The sequence below is a fragment of the Heterodontus francisci genome, chromosome 5, assembly GCF_036365525.1.
Source record: "Heterodontus francisci isolate sHetFra1 chromosome 5, sHetFra1.hap1, whole genome shotgun sequence".
Lineage (NCBI taxonomy): Eukaryota > Metazoa > Chordata > Chondrichthyes > Heterodontiformes > Heterodontidae > Heterodontus > Heterodontus francisci.
In genome coordinates, this window is record NC_090375.1 from 171761405 (window position 1) to 171781908 (window position 20504).

Here is a 20504-nt window from a genome sequence, read left to right on the forward strand (position 1 = left end):
TTCGGGTATGGTAGCCAGGCTTTACAGCACATCTGACCCTTCTGCCAACTACAGTATTATATAGCAGAGTCCACTTACACCATTTGGTGGAGCCTGAATTACTTGTGATGTTCCTGCGGCTGGACGCAGTGTGGAATTTCATCTTGACTATAGCTGGTTGCTGCTCCTTGGTTTTCCAATGGACTGGCTCTGCCTGTCTATCTACTACCTAGGTAAGGCAATCTCATCCAACAAATGATTTGCCCTGTCCTCAGCCAGGCAGTGTACCACATGATTTCCTTTAGCTCTTTCAACCTGCACAAGGTGTGGTGCAGACCTACTTCCTAAATCCATTGTATCCCCCGTGTAACTGAACACCTGTTCCAGGATTATGGTGCGTTTTAAAATTTAGTTTGTCGGATGGTGGTTGAGGGGAGTGGTCGATGGGAAGTGGAGGATGGTTGAGTGCTGCCTCTGTCTGTCTTTCTCTGAGCCCTGGGTGTGTTTGCTTAGCTGCATGTCCTCCAATTCCCCTTTATTCTAACCTGGCCTCTCTGGAGGGTGAAATCCTAAGGTCATTTGTTGCCTTACTTGCTGCTTTCTTGCCTGTCTTCTTTCTGTGGAAAAAATAATCAAAAAAATTTAAAGACAGGATAAGGATACACATATCATGAGATTGAACACTGCCAGTAACTAGGAGACTGGAGCTTGGATAGCTCACTTTTACATCTGGTTATTTGAAGCTATTCTTCAAGAAGTGGCATAACGTTTTTATGCAGAATGCTTGAAGAGTAAATGAAAGAGGTCCTTCATTTGTGAAGACAATTTAATCTAGTTTCACCCTGCTCATTTATAGTGTGAATCCTCATTAAATATAAATGTCCCTATTTTGATAAAGACTTGATTGTAATGCTAAGCAGTGGCACATTATATTGGGTGGCATCCACCCTGGTGATAACATCCACCATTTATGCTTCATCATACTTTCCTGATGGAAGGATCTGGCATCAAGAATTACAGTAGTAAGCTGGGAGAAAAGTGGAGGAAATGCATTTGGTGACTTATATTTGATGCATAAATTAATCTACCTTCCCATGATGTGATAAATGGACCTACTGGAAGTGTTTTCATAATTTATGCGAGACAGACTGATAATTTTATTATCTCGTGTAGAAAAGCCTTTGGATGATCATTCAGTGATTTGGGAGACTTAGTAAATTAGATGGAAGGGTCTGATTTGAAATTTTAGAGTGATGTTTAATGTGGTACCTTTCTGTAACACCTAGCTTGTATTGGGTATTGAACAAAAAGTCCAACTTTTAAAAACATTTCTACAGCTGTGCCACCTGTTACATTCGAGGAGGAAGAAACAGTGGTTGGTTACTTTCAGAGAAGCAACTACAGTCAAGTAAAACCAGACAAAATTCTGCCTCAGAAAGCAATTGGTGAGTTTTCCAGAGCTTATGTACTTGATCATTTTGAGATATGATTTTCCTTTTAGAAGCTTGAGTCATGAAGATTGAGATCATCATCTGCTTCTGCCTTCTTCACTAAAAACTCAAAGGCAGTATTGTTTTAATGAAATAGCAGAAGGTACAAGCAGGCCAAGGCTGAGTACTGAAAAGGTCAGGGTTCAGCACACAGTCATGCAAATGGTAACTGAGTTATCAGTCGTTACAACTTTTAAGCTATTAGCAGAAATCCATTGCACAAGCACAGCCCCATTTTAAGATATTTTATAGATATTTGCCAGTCATATATGTCATTTCTGGATTGTATAAAATTGCTCTCTGAGCAGGTTAGCATTTTTTTGCTGTGTTTTCCACATCTGTGTCATCAGTTTAAGTGAAGAAATAACACTTGCTCATGTAGTGTAGCACAGAGTGTTCACACTGTCTTGAGAGGAATTAAAAACAAATAAATGTTTTTGATGCACTATTACCAAGAGCCCTTTTTTTGTGCATCGGTACAAATATACTTTAAGAAGAATTGCACAAAATACCTTTAATTGTTGTCTATTCATCTAGAAGTGGCATAAAGTTCTTGAGACATTGGTAATGGCTGTAGAGAACTCTGTGACTGAAAATGCAACCCCCCCGCGCACCCCCCCCACCCCCACCCGGCACCATCCAACCCAGGTATGAAACAGTGTAGAAATGGGAAAACTGTGAAGGGACCATTAACTGGGTGACTTGCTTTGTGCATCTCTACAAAAAACATTCAGTGTGTCGTTAACATGAATTATAGATGAATGCATATGGTTATTTTGCAATTTATTTTGCAGTCCAGTTTCAAGATTTTTGTTTTCTGTTATTAGTTAATGATGCAGTGAAATGTCTGAAGTATTCCACCTTCCCCTGGTTGATGCTGACTATGACGGACAGACATGTTCTTTTATCAAATGAGAGGTAGGTCTTAGTAAGTTTGAATTATGATATGAATAACATTGACAAATAAAACTCTCACTCTAAACTTCATAAAAAGCTGTGTTTCGGTACCTTGGCAAGAAAATGTGCAATGCGTGTTTGTGTGTGAAATATTAAAATGATGCACTTGAACCAATTTACTCTCCTTCTGGCATGTTAAGGTGGATGGATCTGGTACCTGATTGTGTGTATTATTATTGGCTTTCTGTTTCCATTCACTACAATTAATCCTTTAAGTGTATTGGTGATTTCGAATGGTACGATTGGAAATAATGCATTTTTTTTGCATTATCTTCACCTTAAAAAAAAATAAGAATTCGAATTGTAAATTAATTGGAACCAATGTTTGCACTAATTTTTGAAAATGTCTTCTAAAAGTTGAAAGAAGTGCTGTATTCTGTAAAGGTGCATGTTTTGGGTTAAATGCATCCTATTAGGTTATCCAACCTTGATCAGCTAACCTCATCCTGACCACCATTATCTGCCTATAGCCTGTAATTTGTGGTGAACTCTGTGGTATTGCCTTCCCAGGTTGGCATGAGTTGTTAGTAAGTCCTACTGAAACCAAATAAGAATTACAATGGCAAGGAATTGGAAAAAGGAAGAATTGAAGTAAAACAATATATTATGTAGATTATTTGCCCCTATATGGTCTTGCCTCAGAGGAAATGTAGCAGACTTTATGCAAAGTTTTCAGAGTGGCTACTCCTGCTGTTAGTTACTTAGCCTTGGCCAAAACATCCCAATATGGTAACAACACTCCTAACATTGTAGCAACTGCAAAGTTGCCCTTGTACAGTATCTAGTTTACTGAAGTACATTTCATAGTCTCTTGTTCTGTGGGAGGCTCTGTGTTGCAGAGTTTACTGGCCAAGAGAGTGAAGAGGCATCTATTTGCAGGAATGAGTGCAAATCATTCTGTCTCAATTGAGATATGCAGAAGTGGGCTAGCATGACTTATCTGCAGTGTGTGTGCACCGCACGTGCGTGTGTTTGTTCCCCATTATAGGGAAGGACCTAAATTTTGCTCTGAGGATTCTTCTCCTCCACACACTCTCACGTACAACTGACTGAGATCAGGAGCTAATCATGTGGCTAGATGTGATGTCCATTGCTTTATTCACAAATTAAAAAATTAAATTCTTCTCGTACATGAATTGAAACAGAATATGTTTAATTATTTGGCCTTCTATAAACCAGAATACAGATATTCCATCTGAGGTTAAACAAATGTGCAGCTAAATGAAGTTCTGCAGGTATTTGCAAAAATGGATTTGAGCTTCTACACGACACTGCTTTTGCTGTGTATGCATTTCTCAAATTATCTGCCCAAACCCAGAATATGTTATTTGAAGAAGGTGAAATAATTTTAGCCTCTAAGCGCTACATTTTGTTGAATAGCTCTCTGAAAAGCAGCAATCGCACCTTGGTTCGCAATACCTGTGAGCTACTCCAAGATGTTATCATGCAGGATTTTCCAGCTGAGATCTTCCTTCAGCGCCCAAAGATTGTCCAGGTAAGAAACAGATTGTCATGTGTCTAGGACCCTTACTCCTTTGAGAATAAAATCTTTCCAATTTAAGCGTTAGGTTATCTAGTGATTGAGAAACCAAAGCCGGACCTTATTAAGTAGTAGTAATACTAGCAGATAGAGCTCTTGAGTTGAAACTATGCAATAACAAGTTGTGAAATTGAATTCAATAAATTTGGGATGGGACCAGAAAGAATAGTCAGGAAAGCTGCTGAGTTGTCCTAAAAACCAATTTGATTCACTGTCCTTCATGGAATGAAACGTGGCACCCCTACCTGACCTACAGGCAACTATAGTGCCATGCTAGGTTGTTGACTCTTATTGTCCTCTCAAGTAAATTGAAACAATAGCTATAAAGCAAGAAGGCATCCCATTACCTTCAATTTATGGAAGTTTAGGGGTAAGCGATACGTCTGAGCTTTACTGGCACCACTCACTACCTGAGGACAAATTAAAAAAGAAAATCACAATTAATGTCGCAGAGAGGATCCAGTGTGATGGTGAGTAGAAATGAGATCTCTATGTTTAAAAAGATATGCTATGCCGATAATTGCATTTCATAGGGAATAAAAACTGCTACTGCTTTCTTTGAAGGTAAAAGCTGATATGTTTAGATGAACCAGATGCTGAATTTCTTTGTCTGCAGGATTTTTTTTTTTAAAGTCTTGAAGCAACTCAGTAGAGCTTATGGTTAATTCAAGAAGCAAAGGATAAGTATTATGCTATCATACAAGTGAGACTGTTTAAGGGTACAGTGTCACTTTTTATATCTTTGGAGATAAACTGCCAAATTTGGTTCAAAGACAGCATAACATATGCATTGTTTTCCATGATTATCCTTTTTTGGTACCTTGCACATTGCTATCTTCCATTTGCTTGAGCAAGACAGGTCTGTAGAAGGGCAAAAGAAAAGGGAGTCATATGAAGGTTAGCAAAATGAGTCTATCATGAATCAAAATAGACATTGTTAATAAAATTATCAGTAGCTCTTAGATTTGTTTTTATTAAATGTGGAAGAGATTTGTCATCATGTACAGTTGGGTTAGATAACGCGCCTAAATTAAACTTCAGTATGGAATTTTGGACAGAATTCAGGAAGAGGTGGGATAGATCAGAAATCTGGCCAGTGATCAATAATTTCAGATGCTGTTTAACTTTGAGGTTTGATCATGCTTGGAAATTGGCCAGTTGTTAGTTTTATTTGCTAACTTACCTTTTTTTATATATTAATAGGATGGGGGTATCACTGGCAAGGCTAGTATTTATTGCCCATCCCTAATTGCACTTCAAAGGGTGATGGTGAGCCACCTTTTTGAATCACTGCAGTCTGTGTGTTGTATTAGGTAGGGAATTCCATGATTTTGAATGAGCGACAATAAAGGAATGGCGAGATATTTCCAAGTCAGGATGGTGTGTGACTTGGAGGGGAACTTGCAGGCAGTGGTGTTCCCATGTGTCTACTGCCCTTGCTTTTCTAGGTGGTAGAGATCGCGGGTTTCAAAGGTTGAAGGAACCTTGGCAAGTCGTTGCAGTGCATCTTGTACATGGTACATATGTCAACTATGATGCGGCAGTGAAAGAGGAAGTGAATGTTTAAGGTGGTGGATGGGGCACTGATCAAGTGACCAGCTTTGTTCTGGATAGTGTCAAATTTCTTGAGTGTTGTTGGAGCTGCACTCATCCAGGCAAGTGGAAGTTTTCCATCACACTCCTGATTTGTGCCTTGTAAATGGTGAATAGAATTTGGAAGTCAGGACGTGAGTTATTCGCCACAAAGTTCCTAGCCTCTGGCCTGTTCCTGTAGCCCTCATGTTTGTGTGGCTGGTCCAGTTAAGTTTGATGGTTGATGGTGGGGAATTTAGCATTACATAATGCTGCTTTACTCGCTGGCTAGATTGCAATCGCCTATGTATTGAAGTGTTGATTATTCATGTGTGAGCCTTGCCTAGCCCAGAAAACTGAAGCCAATGTAGCATCTCTGCTGTCACCCTGGCTGTAAGTGACTAAGACAGCACAGGAAATGAATCAAACCTGGAACCGTCCTGGTCTGCATGGCTCAGCTACTTGCCAAATAAATTTGTTGATCCTTTGGGGAATTTCCTTGCATTTGTCTGACCATATCATTAGTATTTGTAACTCTTTCCCTTTTTAGAACCTTCTCTTGTTGACAAAATTAGCATTTGGGAGAGATGGAACACAATATTTAGCAATGCAAGCTGTAGGTTGCCTGACCCAACTGTGTACCTGTTTACAAAGTAGACTGAACTTCCACAGAGATCCCAGCTTCTTTTCTGCAAAACAAGGTAAGGTGAACCACTTATTGGCTCCGATTATTCACAGGCAGGGAGTCGGAGAAAGGTGTTGTGGCCAGGGAGTCTGGAGAAAAGGGTTGTCAGGGGATCCTGCCAAATATTTAATTTTGTGACCTTCAGGTTAGTTGTCCACTTCCCAACCTGTGTTTTAATCAGAAATGCCAGTTGCTGAAGGATGATACTGGAGTCAATCTTTACACAGTCTGACTTTTATTAACTGAGTTAAAAATTACAAGCATATACCTCCTAGCCCAACCACACCGCAGTTTCAATAAGTCTCTTGATATATGCTCAAGTGAAACCTCAATTAATGTCCACTGCCTGCTTAGGTTTAGATGCAATTAATTTACGATTAACAACCTGCCTCTGTTAAGAACAGAAGTGACGCGTTGGGGGTTGGATTTCACATTTGAAATTCTAACCATTCCCTCTCATCTTTTCTTGGGGAGTAACGGGGGTAAAAAAAAAAGTTACCCTTACTGTCTGTCACCCAAATAGTTTAAGTTTGATGATGTAAAAAAAATTGAGAACAAGGCTTCCTGTGTCTCAAATGGTGAAACATTTGCTTTTGAGCTTATGTTGGAAGCTCGCTAATGTTAACTGTCCCCATCAGAGGTGAATTAACCTAGTCCAGACAGACGGACAGAATTACATAGATATTACAAAAGGGAAACAGGATGTTTGCTCCAACCAGGCTGTGTTGACATTATTCCTCCACACGAGCAGCATCATCAATCTAACCTGTCCTTAAATATTGACGTAGTCTCTGCTTCAATCACTAACTCAGTGGTGCATTCCATAGGCAGACATGTATGTATGAGCAGTTTCTCCTGCTCTCTGTCCTAAATCTGTTAATGTTTATTCTTATCAGTATGTCCCCCTGTTCTAGACTTTTTATCATTTGAATCTGTTTGTATCGACTTGATCCCTTCATTATTTCAAACACCTCTTTCAATTCACTTTGTAATTTCCTCTGCTCTAATAAAATCAGCCCCAATTTTGGGTATGTCTTTCTCATATTACTATTTCCTCAAACCAGTAACATCCTGATGAATTTGTACTGTATATTGCCTCAATATTCTTCCGAAGGTGTGGAGCCCAGAACTGCACATAGTACTCCAACTGTGGGTTTGTTAAGGTGTAATTAGATTCTCCATCACAACTCAACTTTTGCATTCAACACCTTTTGCCATAAACCCAGTAGTAGTCTATCAGCTCTTCTAAAGGCGTTGCTTTTGAGGTCTTGTGAATCTGAATCCTTCAGCATCACACAGCTTTTCACTTATATGGTTACACAGCTGCCTATTGGACTTGACAGAGTTGTTTGATAGTCAGTTCCAGTTGCTTTTTTTTAAAACTAGAGTTTATTTATTTTGTTCAAGCTTGACTGCTTTAATTACTTTTTTGTCTCTTCAACTTAGCTGGGTTAATGGAGATTGTGCTGTGTTCGGGGGTTGCGCGTGCTTTTTTTTCTTCACTATTGGACTTTTTTTTCAGCTCGCGCACTTTTCGAAGTTTTCCCGCTCTTCGCCCTTGCGTTCAGCCTGAGTGAGGGATTGGGTTTTCCCTTTTTTCTTTGCTCGCTCACACGGAGCCTTTAGAAAATTAATTTTTTAAGCTCTTCAAAGGCTTTTTTTTTAACCAGGATTTCTCGATCGCTGACACAATGACTCACCCGATCACTCACTTTTCAGCCGCACTTCCGTTCTATGGAACCTTTCTCTGCCTTCTACAGTATGTAGTTTGTTTTTTCTCTTTAGCTATTTATTTTAAAGTTTCTTCTCTTCTGGCTGAAGGATGAATGTTGCTTCAAATTTTCTCTTCTGGGTATAGGACTTTGTTCCCAGCGCTGTTCACCATATTATATGTTTGGTTCTTTATGCTGCCACAGTATAGAGTCTAGCCAGAGAGGTTCTTGGAGAGTATTGTTTAAACATTAATCTTTATTGTACAGTAACTATATAAACTCCACACTAGCCTGTGTGTCTCCTTCAAAAGCCATGCTGTAACTGTTTTCCAGTCTCTCCCACATGATCTCTTACATCATCATGGAGGGCGGTAATCTTTGCATTCTCTCAGGATTAACCCTTTGATACCCTTATACTTCATTTTCCTTAGAAAAGAGAAGGCTGAGAGGTCATTTGATAGAGGTATTTAAAATCATGAGGAGTCTGGGCCGAGTAGATAGGGAGAAACGGTTCCCACTCAGGACAGAGAACAAGAGGACATAGATTTAAAGTAATTGGCAAAGGAAGCAAAAGCAACATGAGGAAAAACTTTTTCACACAGCGAGTGGTTAAGGTCTGGAATGAACTGCCTGAGAGTGTGCTGGAGGCAGGTTCAGTCAAGGCATTCAAAGGGAATTAGACTGTTATCTGAAATGAAGAACATGCAAAGTTACGGGGAGAAGGCCAGGAAATGGCATTCGGTGAATTGTTCGTTCGGAGAGCTGGTGCAGACACGGGCCAAATGGCCTCCTGTGCCGTAGTAATGCTGTGATTCTGTGATTTGTCCATCTTTCTATATTTTCTGTTTGCATGGTTACCATATTCTAAAATATGCCCTATTCCAATCTGTGTCTTGTTTTTGCACCAACTTTTGTTTCAATTTGAAACTAAATCTAATCCTATTCACACTTCCTCAGGTGCTCACCCACATTTAGTTTGTTTTCCTGTTCCATTGCTATTGACTAGATCTAGCATTGCCTGTCACCTTGTAGGTATTCATACACACAGCTTATGAATTCTGTTCCCCATTCCTCATATATTCTCTTCTGCCCTAACCAATGACTGGGTAATTAAAATCTCTGAGACTTATAATCTTTATTATTCCTACTTATCTTTTATTTCTCTCCTGCTATTAGGAGGTCTATAATGCAGCCCCAGTAATAAAACAAACTACATTTTTTCTGCTCTCTAACTATTGAATCTTACTGTGACTACTTCAGCGTTGGAATCTTGAAAGGTCTAGAGCTTTCTTGAACAAGCTTTGAATTTGTCTGATGTCACTAGATTCTCACTGCCAATTCTTTGATTTACAGCTCGATAATGGAGCATGGTTTGGGCAAGGGAGGTGGTAGAGAGATTTGGTACTAATGGGGACCATCCCGGTCAAGAGGTAGTGCAAGCACTAAGCTGATCCAGTAAGAGAAGGAGAAATTAGGAGTATAACTTGTGAAGTTGGGTCTCTGCAGGGTTGCAAATAGGCATCTCGGAGGGGACATTTAAAGAGTTACGTAATAACCGAATAGAGAAAGTATTTCTCTTTTACAAATAAGTTTAAAAAAAAAACGGGGAAAAAAGCACTTGCGGTTACACAAGTGCAAGCTTGTAATCCCTACACTAAATTGCCATTTAATAATATATTAGATTTTTAAATCATTTTTATTTCTCTTTGGCCCTTCAGATTTAGTTTCCCAGAACTCTTCTGTGGCTTATTCCCAGGAAACACGGGGAACACATGTTTCCCAAAATCCATCTCCCGGAAGCACCAGTCCTAGACCATCTGTAATTGGGCGAACTGTTCAGCGTCCCAGAGGGGATGGCCAAGATGGTGATGCAGTATCTTCAAGGTAAATGAAATGGTGTTTGGGGAGCATACTACCTATGACCGCTTCTGTATCCTGGAGATTTGTTCCTTTTCAGAGACAACGAATGTAACTTGTAACTTGATGCTGAACCTTGGCACATTCTGTTAATGTATAATGTTTATTTGTGTACTTGCACTTTTCTTTAGGGGTTATATTTATTTAGAATGTACTGCACTTAATTTTAATTGAATCACTCGAAATGCCACTTGCAATTATTTACTAAACAATATTCTGATTTTAATTTTGTCAGCCTTTCATTGAAAATGAAACCTTCTGAGGTGTCGTTAACTAGACTAGTATAAAGTAAAACAGAAAATACTGGAAAATGCAGAACCTGTGAAGAGAAAATCTAGGTTGTCATTTCAGGTCTAGATCCTTCCATCAATTCTTATGAAGGATCTGCACCTGAAACTGTGTGTCTTTTCTCTTGATGGGTGTAGAATGATATGCTGTATATTTCCATTATGTTCTGTTTTTTACATTTCCGGTGGTCAATTTTCTTTTTTTATCTTTCCTGTCTGGCGGAGATGGGTTGAAGATCAAACTTCATCCAGTGCTAAGTTTCAAAGCTTTGCATTTGTTAATGAGTCATGTTCTCTGCTGAGGTAAATCCTATCCTTTCTCCCCTTTGAACATTTTGTAGTATTTAAACAATGAAGCAATTTTTTTACACTAATTTCCTGTGATGACAGAAAGTAAGCGATGGAAAGGCTGACCATATTCCTTGAAGTGTAAAGGAAATTCATGACAGAAAGCTTTGCAATCTTGAGTCAACCTCAATTGATTTATGAGCTCGTAGAAATGAAAAACATTTTTAATGTTTGTGTGAGCATTAGAAAAGTGGGAAGATCATTTAGCCCATCCAGTTTGCTCTGCAATCCAGGTCCAAGGGACAGCTTGGGTAAATTGGTAGATGGCTATAGATTCAGACTCTATGCCAGGATGGGAACCTTAAAAGAAGGTTGACACAGCAGTGCAATATGCGAAAGTGGATTGATCTATAAATTGTCAGGTGAATACTTAGCTGCAGTTAAAGAAAAAAGGAAAGCAAGATCCTAAATTAGGTATTAACAGAGATATAGTTTAACACGGTAGAAATCTATAGAGGCTTACAGATCCTGAATAATTCCATCTGCAATGCTGAATGCAGTTTTGGTCACCTGATCATAAGAATTATATTATTGCCCTTGAAACATAGTGAGCGACATATCTGATTGGGATATCAGGAATTTAAATTGCATGGAAATGTTAAGAAAGGTGACTTTTTTGAAAAAGAGAAGGCTTTGATCTAACTGAGGTTTTCAAAATTATAAAATGAATTGATGAAATTGATCCAGCCAAATTCTTCACTATGGGGTTAAATGTCAGGGTATACTAATTTAAACATTGACAGGTTAGGAGCAAAAAGGGAAATCAGCTAGATTTTATTTTTGCCCAAAGGCATGCAGTGTTCTTACAGAGATTGTTCATTGCTCATGGGTAAGGAAGGAAGGTGGTCTGACAAGTTGAAATCCGAACCAAATTATGGCATAGTATTTTGTTCATCCTCTTGCCACAGAATTTTGTTGGCAGCTGCCAGTCAGTGTTTGTCAGAACATTCCCTCATTGGGAATCAGACGACGCAATGGTCTTTCAGCTCTCCGACCTAGCCTAGACTGATTGGATGAAAGTTTCCTGGACATGGACCCACAGTGCCGAACTCACTTTAATTGGCATTCTCTATGTAACAGACCACAATATGGCTGGTGTGGGTTGTGAACAAATGTTACATAGTTAATCCAGTTGGAGGTCTCTGAAGTTGGGGTTGAGTCAGATATTTGGGGCACAGAGGAGAGAACTTTACAAAGAAAGAAAGACACACTACATTTATTACATCATTCATGAGTTCAGGATTTTCCAAAGAGCTTAACAGCCAATTAAGTACTTTTGAAGTGTAGCCACTGTTGTAATTTCAGAAATGCGACAGTTAATTCGCACACAGAAAGGTCCCACAAAGAGCAATGTGACAGTGGCTAGGTTTTTAAGTGTCATTGGTTGAGAGATAAATATTGGCCAGAGCACAGGGGAGAACGCGCCTGTTCTTATTTGAAATAGTGTCATAGGATCTTTTATGTTCACTTGAGAGTCAGACGGGACCTGAATTTAACATCTCATCTGAAAGGTGGCACCTGCGGCAGTGCAGCACTCCCTCAGTACCACACTGGAGTGTCAACCTAGATCGTGTGCTCAATTTCCTGGAGTGGTGGTAGGGCTTGAACCTTCAATCTTCTGATTCAGGAACACAAATGCTACCAACTGAGCAACAGCTGACATGTCCATCTAGCCTAGAAGGTCTTAACCAGACAGCTGGTTCATGAAAATGTTTTTTGATGTATGTCCATCACTTTGACAAGTACAAAAATTCGCAAAGTAAACTTTTCCTTTACAAGTCTGCTCTAATGAACAACCTTCTTCATAAACTATGGTCATAGTGATGGGTTTATTTCAAGGGTGACTCTGAGACAAAACAGTACTAAGGTGACCACTTGGCATCTCATCCAGTGCCACTTATGGTATTAACCTATTGACTTCAGAGCCCAGCACCTTGAAATTACTCTATTCTATTCTTTCATTTTCTTTCTCTTTGTCGCATCTGTTCGTAGTCATTTACGACACAGAGGAGGCCATTCAGCCCATCGAGTCCATGCCGGTTCTCCATGGAACTATGCAGTTGGGTCCCACTCCCCAGCTCGATCCCCATAGCCTTGCAAGTCTATATTATAGAGAGAAACACTCCGCACTCCACCGGGGCACTGCATTATAGAGAGAGAGAGAGATACACTCCACCAGGACACTAATTGTGATTCTGTGATACTATTATAGGGAGAGAGACTGCACTGGGACACCATTATAGAGAGAGATTCCACAATGTTACAGGAATAGTTAATATAACACTAGATTTCCGCTATTGCCTGTGATTTGTACCCAGTTTCTTGATTAGCATTGACAGCTCCATGGCCGACTCTGGAGCCAGGTCTCTGCGGATCCTCAGACGATGCAGCCTTCCATGCTAGCACTTCCGATATGTTTTCCTTTTTCCTCAGCCGAGGATTTCCCCCCACCATGGTTGACAGGGCCCCACGAATGTGTGCGTTCTGTTTCATGTACTTCTATTGTCACCCCTTCCCTTCCCTCGCAGAACCATGGTAGGGTTCGTCTTGTCCTCACCTTCCACCCATAAGTCTCCATATTCAATGGATCATCCTCCGACATTTCTGTCTCCTCCAACATGATGGCACCACCAAACACATCTTCTCCTCCCCTTCCCTTTCAGCATTCTGATGGGACTGTTCCCTCTATGACACCCTGGCCCACTGCTCAACACTCCCCCAACACCCCATGCCTTTCCATGCAAGCGCAGAAGATGCAACAACTGCCCTTTAACCTCCTTCCCTCTCACCAGCCAAGACCCCAAACACTCGTTTCAAGTGAAACTGCGATTTACTTGTACTTCTTTCAATCTATTGCATTTGCTGTTCATGATGTGGTTTCCTCTACATTGGGCTGACCAAGCGCAGACTGGGTGATCGCTTTGTGGAATACCTCTGTTCAATCCACAAGCATGACCCTGAGCTTCCTGTCGTCTGTTATTTCAATTCTCTACCTTGCTCCCATTGTGACCATTCTGTCCTTGGACTGCTACAGCGTTCCAGTGAAGCTTAACATAAGCATAATGAGGAACAGCAACTCCTCTTTCAACTGAGCTATTTACAGCTGGACACTTTACAACCTTCTGGACTCCACATTGGATTCAACAATTTTAGATCATAACTTCTGCCCCCATTTTGTTTTGTGTTTTTTTTTTTTGCTGCTTCATTTTTTTGCTTGTTTCTTTCTTAGTGTTCATACAGCTACTATCTTGCCATTTACACCTCATCTAGACACATCTATTGATTCTTCACTTGTCCCATTGTCACTCCCTTCGGCTTGGTACCATGAACCCTTTAGTCATTGAATCTGTCCTGCCCTCTACCCTATCACAGATCTTCCCTTTTGTTGTTTTTTACCCCCTTCCCCCACCTCCCCACCCATGTTCATTTGCTCAAAACCTATTTCTTTTTTTTAACTTTTTTCAGTTCTGATGAAAAGTCACAGACCTGAAATGTTAACTCTTGTTTCTCTCGCCTCAGATGCTGCTCGACGTGCTGAGTGTTTTCCAGAGTTTTCTGTTCTTGCTTCATAATTAAAAATCAGCTTGTTAACCTAGGGATTATGTTCATCTTGCTGATACTGGCTTTCCATTCCCCATTAGGAGATTAAGGATCATTTCAGTTTCTTTAAAGATCTATCACCATCTTTTGTTCAGTTGGGAAGAGGTTGCTGGCAACTCCTTTGTTTTGAAAATCTGCATACTTATCTATTTACTTCCTTATGATCGTGGAATGTGTAGTATTGATAAATTGCAGAGAAGTGGTGCTTAGAAAGAGAAATTGACTCTGATTTTTCCCACTTTGCTTTGTATCAGGAAAGCAATCCAAAGTGATAAATTGTTTGAGAATAAATGAGGGATGGAATTGGATTTGCTGGCAAAGCACATTATTTCTGTGCTACTCTCAGTCCATCCTGTCAATCACGATGTCATTGGAGTGCACATTTAGGTTCAGAGCCAACATTCATTCAAAGCAATGAAGAAATTGAATACAAGTCACGGATTTGAGATATATGATCTCCTTGGGCTCTAAAGAAAGCTTTGATTTTTCTCCTGGCTGTTGTATTTAACCACTTTACTTGAAAGATATTTACTTGCTGTTTATATGTACTGTATGATAAAACTACTTTCCAACTAATGCCAGTTGCCATCACGGGCAATGAGAGTAATGGAGGAGCAATGGAATTACTAACCCAACTCTTGCTGCATGTTTTTAATCTTAGGTTGGCCTTTGCTCTGCACGGCTATAAATAATTTTATGAACACAGAAATCCAAGCTGAAAATTCTTGTTTTGGAGAAAGTGCCACAATTTTTTTCCCAATAAGCACAAAGTGGCAGATTTTAGATAAAGACTATTAGTTTTGCTCGACTTACCATTAAACAAACTAAAAGTGATATGCTGTCTTAATCCCAATTTAGATGAATATCTCTAATTGCATTATTAATCTCCAATAGCATCTGGTTACAGAAGCAAAGTTAACCCAATCTTTATTCCCCTTTAGTTGCAGAAAGAGAAATAAATAACTTGACATTGAATTCACTCCCTTTAATACACCCTCTTTCTCAGTTCTTCTGTTTATTTCCCAATTCTTAAATCTCATTTGTTACGACCAGGTGAGAAGGGGTCTAGGGGTTCCCTCTCGGCCTTTGCCTGGTTTAACCGGAACAGGGTTTAATTTTTGAAACACCATGTTTTTAGCTCCTGCTCAGTGAATCCTTGTTCACTGCTCCAATTGTAAGGCAAAGAAATCAGACAGGTTTCTTTAGATTTAAACAAGAAAAGTGGAAGTTTATTAATCTTAAACTCTAATCCGGTTAACGACTACGAATATGCGACGCAACCACGCCAGCATGTATATGCAATAAACTCACATGTAGATAGAGACAGAAAAAGAATAAAGGGGAAAAGTTTGAGGCAATAGCTGGGTTATAATTACAGTCCTTTAAGCTCAATGTGGAGTCTTTGGTTGCCGGTAAGTCCTGCAATTCATTGGGGCCCATTGCACGCTTCAACTTGTTTCAATGTCGGAGTCTTTCCTCTCTTGAGGTTTATGTGTCTTCCGTGGGTCCGGTGGCTTAGGAGAAAGCAAGAGAGAGACAACCAGGAGAGAGGCTTGCCTGTTCCAGCTTCAGTTGCAAACTCCCTTCTGTTCCTTTCTGTGTAGCACAATTCAACTCCCAAGTTAGCCAGCAGGTCAGTCATGTGACTAATTGGCTTAACCACTCCTTTGTTTGTGGATTGTATCATCTTAGCAGTCCCTGGAATGCACTTCCTTGCACTTTCAATGTCTGGTGATCAAAATCCATTTGGGTTAATTGCATCAGGGAGTAGTCCTTTGTCTCCACAAGCACTGTCTCTTAGTATGCAAATATCCTCCAGTCAAAGGTCGGGTGATCTCTTTAACAAGTCATTTCTGCACTCCAGCTACAGTTCAAAAATCAATGTTCATATGACAAAATTAATATGCCTCATTCTTGACAGGTGGGGGTCTGCATGACACATTATTTAAGGAGATACTCTGTCGGTTGCTTTGTTCACTTAGGTCCCAGATGCCCCATTTCCCTCATTGCGTCGTTACCAACTCGCACTTTCAGCCTCTTTGTGGGCAAAATATTTTGAGCTGAAGGGTGCAAGTGCAAGTCTGACTAATGGGCAGATGCCGTTAGATGTTTCTTATAGAAAGCCAAAACTAGCTCAGATGACCTACTAGTCAAAATCCTTCAGGTTGGTGACGTCATTCCAGTTATACTGTAGTTTTTCTGTTTATGTTTTGAGTTGTAGCAGCACAAAAATTGTAATACATCTTTTAGCTGGTGATTATTTTTGCTGCTCCCAGAAGATCTTATCTTGGACATCCTCAAAATATTCCCTTTGACCATGTTTGCATCTGTGATCGCATGGAATTACAAATCCTTGCAGCCAATCCACCTGGTACAATGGTTATGAAAACCAGAAGTGTGATGCATTTTGACACAAGAAAATGACTGAGATTTTTGTTCTAGTCAGCACTTTTGTATAGTGCCAAGAGCTGGAGTCCAATGAGAGATAGACAAAATAGAGAGTGCTATGCTGTTAATTTACAGTCAGTCTTTAATGCTTTCTGCAAAAGCAATGGTGAGTGTGAGTTGTTGTGTGCTTTAAAGATGTTCTTGTTTCTAAATGCTCTTTCTATTCTAGTGGAAGCAGTTCCCAAGGTTTACCAAACTCTGGAAGTCCAATGTCTAACCATTCTGTGGCTGACTTAGCCCACTTGGAACTGCCTGAGATGGAAAGTGCGGATTACTTGGAGCTTCAGTTCCAGCAGCTTAGTCTCCCACAGTTCTGTGTGGATGTCCTGGAACATGTAGTGCCCATGCTCAAAACAGGTAACCAGCCTCATGGAAACTGCTCCTTGAGTGTCATTCAAATTTTATCCCTTTGTTCCTCCTTTTCGACTTGGGCTTTGTGACAAATGTTTATCTCACTGGTCTTGCATACATGATGTAGAAGTCAACTGAGAATAAGAAACTGCCTCATTATTTTGTTCTAAAAAAGCATATGCAGGACTTGGTAACACAGTGCGGTAGAATGGCCTTGCTTGATCCTGACATCAAATTCAGCTGACATTGGATGGAAGTCTTTTCTGTCTAGACCGTTATAATCTCATGTAAATGAATTTGAGCGATCTAAATCTGAAAATGCATATTGGCGGAATGGGAGGTACTCCTCTGAAGTTAGGGCTGAGGCATATTGTTGAGATGGAATAGGAGTTGAATATTGCATTTGCCCTTGTTCAGAATGAACTTGGGATTGCAATTTAGTACCACTGAATGGGGTATATATTTCATTCTGTATTACTTACTTTTCTGACCTTGGTGCAAAAAAAAATTAAGAAGGATAAGTAATTCCACAGTGACAAATCATGTATTTAATAATTAATAGCTAAGACTGCTCAAAAGAGGAATGACATCCATAATTAGATTTTTTTCCATCTGATTCATTATGGTAATGGATCTATTACTGTCTATCCATCACTTTTATTTGATAATTGGTTACCTGTGTGCCACACCACATGATATCTGAAGTACAGCTGTGACCTTTAGCTAGAAATGTGGCCAATCGTTTTAGGATCACTGCTCACTGTGGTGAATTACCTTAAATAGAGCACGGCTGAAACGAATTAAAGACTAATTTGCTGCCATAATTTTATCCAGATTAGCATCTACTTAGTCTCCCTCCCAAGAAGAGGTACAAAGTTGGAGGGAGTGACTGGCTTTTTGTTTGTCTGTCCTGGTTCAGTGTTTTCTCAACACTGGGTGTCGTGGCAGATACTGATGAGCAATGCACTTCATGTTAATGTGTGTTGATAACTATACTGAAAGATCAACTAACAGTGATTATACTATAAAAGTTAACCGTGCGTTAAGAGTTGATTGCCAGGAAATACTATTATAAATAATTCCCAATGTGGGGAAGGGTCGCAAAATTTGAGTATTGTATTAATTTGTAACTTGTTGGCCTTTTGGAAAGTTAACCTTTTTTGAGTGGGCAGTTGCTCATTAAATGTACAGTGCTTTTGAGTGGAGGACACTGATGGCTATCAATGAGCTAATGCACCTTCTCTAAAGTGGAGAGAAAGACTGACGGGAGTAGTTCTTCGAAGTCCTCCATCATTCTACGTAGAAGAATAATATATCTGCAATATTATGTAAAAATCAGTTTTCCAGCCTGCTTTAGGAGCTCCCTATCAGGTTGTTCTCACTGACCAGGCTTCTCAATGACAGCACAGTTGTGACTACACAATCCTCATTCATTTAGAAGTGACTACATAATAAACAGTTGGTGCTGTGACTTCAGGAAACCATGCTAAAGTTAGGGATACTGTAACCCCAGTTAGTGCTGTGATTTCCAAAGATTACAGGTTGTGGCTACTGATTACTGTGGAGCCAAAGCAAGATGGACTGGCCCACTTTCCGTTAGTAACTTTGTCTAAGGTGGCCTAAAAGAATCTCTGAGACAACAATATTATTGTTTCTACAGAAAGTACAAAGGTGCTTTTCTGTATGAGGTGCTGGCATACCATAAATGTTAAACAAAAACCACTTCCCTTATACTTCATTTCCCTTTGTAGGTTTATTTATTTAAAGTGCAGCATTTCTAAAAGTTTCTGAAGTTTTTTTTAAACTGAAGTGCACATATCTTGATTTCTTGCATACTATTATTTTCCTGTACAATTGTACTGTTATAGATGCCATCCCTCTTTTCAATATAGTCAGTTTATAAAATATAGATCTTTCATGCTGTTGAATCACTGCATTTCAAACATTAAGTTGGCAGCAATCCTTTTTGCAGGTAGTCGGAAGATTGTGATGTGCGTTCTGGAGCTGTTGACTGAAGTAGTGTTGCTCATCAGTGATTCAATCTCTGAAGATGTCTGGGTTGATGACAGTTTTACAGGTCGAGAACTGGTAAGACTTTTGATAAGGTCCCGCATGAGAGATTGGTTAAGAAGGTAAGAGCCCAGGGGATCCAGGGCAATTTGGCAAATTGGATCCAAAATTGTCTTAGTGGCAGGAGGCAGAGAGTAATGGTCAAGGGCTGTTTTTGCAATTGGAAGCCTGTGACCGGTGGTGTACCGCAGGATCGTTGCTGGGACCCTTGCTGTTCGTAGTATACATTAATGATTTAGTCGTGAATATAGGAGGTATGATCAGTAAGTTCGCAGATGACACGAAAATTGGTGGTGTCGTAATAGTGAGGAGGAAAGCCCTTAGATTACAGGACGATATAGATGGGCTGGTAAGATGGGCAGAGCAGTGGCAAATGGAATTTAATCCTGAAAAGTGTGAGGTGATGCATTTTGGGAGGACTAACAAGGCAAGGGAATATACAATGGATGGTAGGACCCCAGGAAGTACAGAGGGTTAGAGGGACCTTGGTGTACTTGTCCATAGATCGCTGAAGGCAACAGCACAGGTAGATAAGGTGGATAGGAAGGCATTTGGAATATTTGCCTTTATTAGCCGAGGCATAGAATATAAGAGCAGGGAGGTTATGATGGAGCTGTATAAAATGCTAGTTAGGCCACAGCTGGAGTACTGTGTACAGTTCTGGTCGCCACACTGTAGGAAGGATGTGCTTGCCCTGGAGAGGGTGCGGAGGAGATTCACCAGGATGTTGCCTGAGCTACAGCATTTCAGCTATGAAGAGAGACTGGATAGGCTAGGGTTGTTTTCCTTCAAGCAGAGAAGGCTGAGGGGGGACCTGATTGAGGTATACAAAATTATGTGGGGCATAGATAGGGTAGATGGAAAGAAACTTTTTCCCTTAGCGGAGGTATCAATAACCAGGGGGCATAGATTTAAGGTAAGGGGCAGGACATTTAGAGGGGGTTTGAGGCGGCACAGTGGCGCAGTGGTTAGCACCGCAGCCTCACAGCTCTAGTGACCCGGGTTCAATTCTGGGTACTGCCTGTGTGGAGTTTGCAAGTTCTCCGTGTCTGCGTGGGTTTTCTCCGGGTGCTCCGGTTTCCTCCCACAAGCCAAAAGACTTGCAGGTTGGTAGGTAAATTGGCCATTATAAATTGTCCCTAGTATAGGTAGGTGGAAAGGAAATATAGGGTCAGGTGGGGATGTGGTACGAATATAGGATTAGTGTAGGATTAGTATAAATGGGTGGTTGATGGTCGGCACAGACTCGATGGGCTGAAGGGCCTGTTTCAGTGCTGTATCTCTAAACCCAGAAGGTGAATCTGGAACACACTGCCTGAAGGGGTGGTAGAGGCAGGAACCCTCACCACATTTAAGGAGTATTCAGATGAGCACTTGAAACGCCATAGCATACAAGGCTACAGGCCAAGTGCTGGAAAATGGGATTAGAATAGATAGGTGCTTGATGGCCGGCACAGACACGATGGGCCAAAGGGCCCATTTCTGTACTGTATAACACGATGACTATTTACGTTTAAGCAAAGTAGTCTTGATAGACTTGTGTGCATG

The 20504-nt window shown here is 40.3% G+C and overlaps 1 protein-coding gene across 4 annotated transcripts in view; it reads left to right on the plus strand.

The window, feature by feature from the left end:
- Window positions 1-20504, plus strand: part of rttn (rotatin) — a 336287-nt gene that overhangs the window by 22550 nt on the left and 293233 nt on the right. For all 4 annotated transcript variants that reach the window (XM_068032345.1, XM_068032341.1, XM_068032344.1 and 1 more), the window contains exons 4-10: window positions 1317-1424; window positions 2297-2387; window positions 3807-3921; window positions 6089-6239; window positions 9654-9819; window positions 16705-16892; window positions 18859-18974. In XM_068032345.1, coding sequence (XP_067888446.1) covers window positions 1317-1424; window positions 2297-2387; window positions 3807-3921; window positions 6089-6239; window positions 9654-9819; window positions 16705-16892; window positions 18859-18974 — 935 coding nt within the window. The remainder of the gene's footprint in view (window positions 1-1316; window positions 1425-2296; window positions 2388-3806; window positions 3922-6088; window positions 6240-9653; window positions 9820-16704; window positions 16893-18858; window positions 18975-20504) is intronic.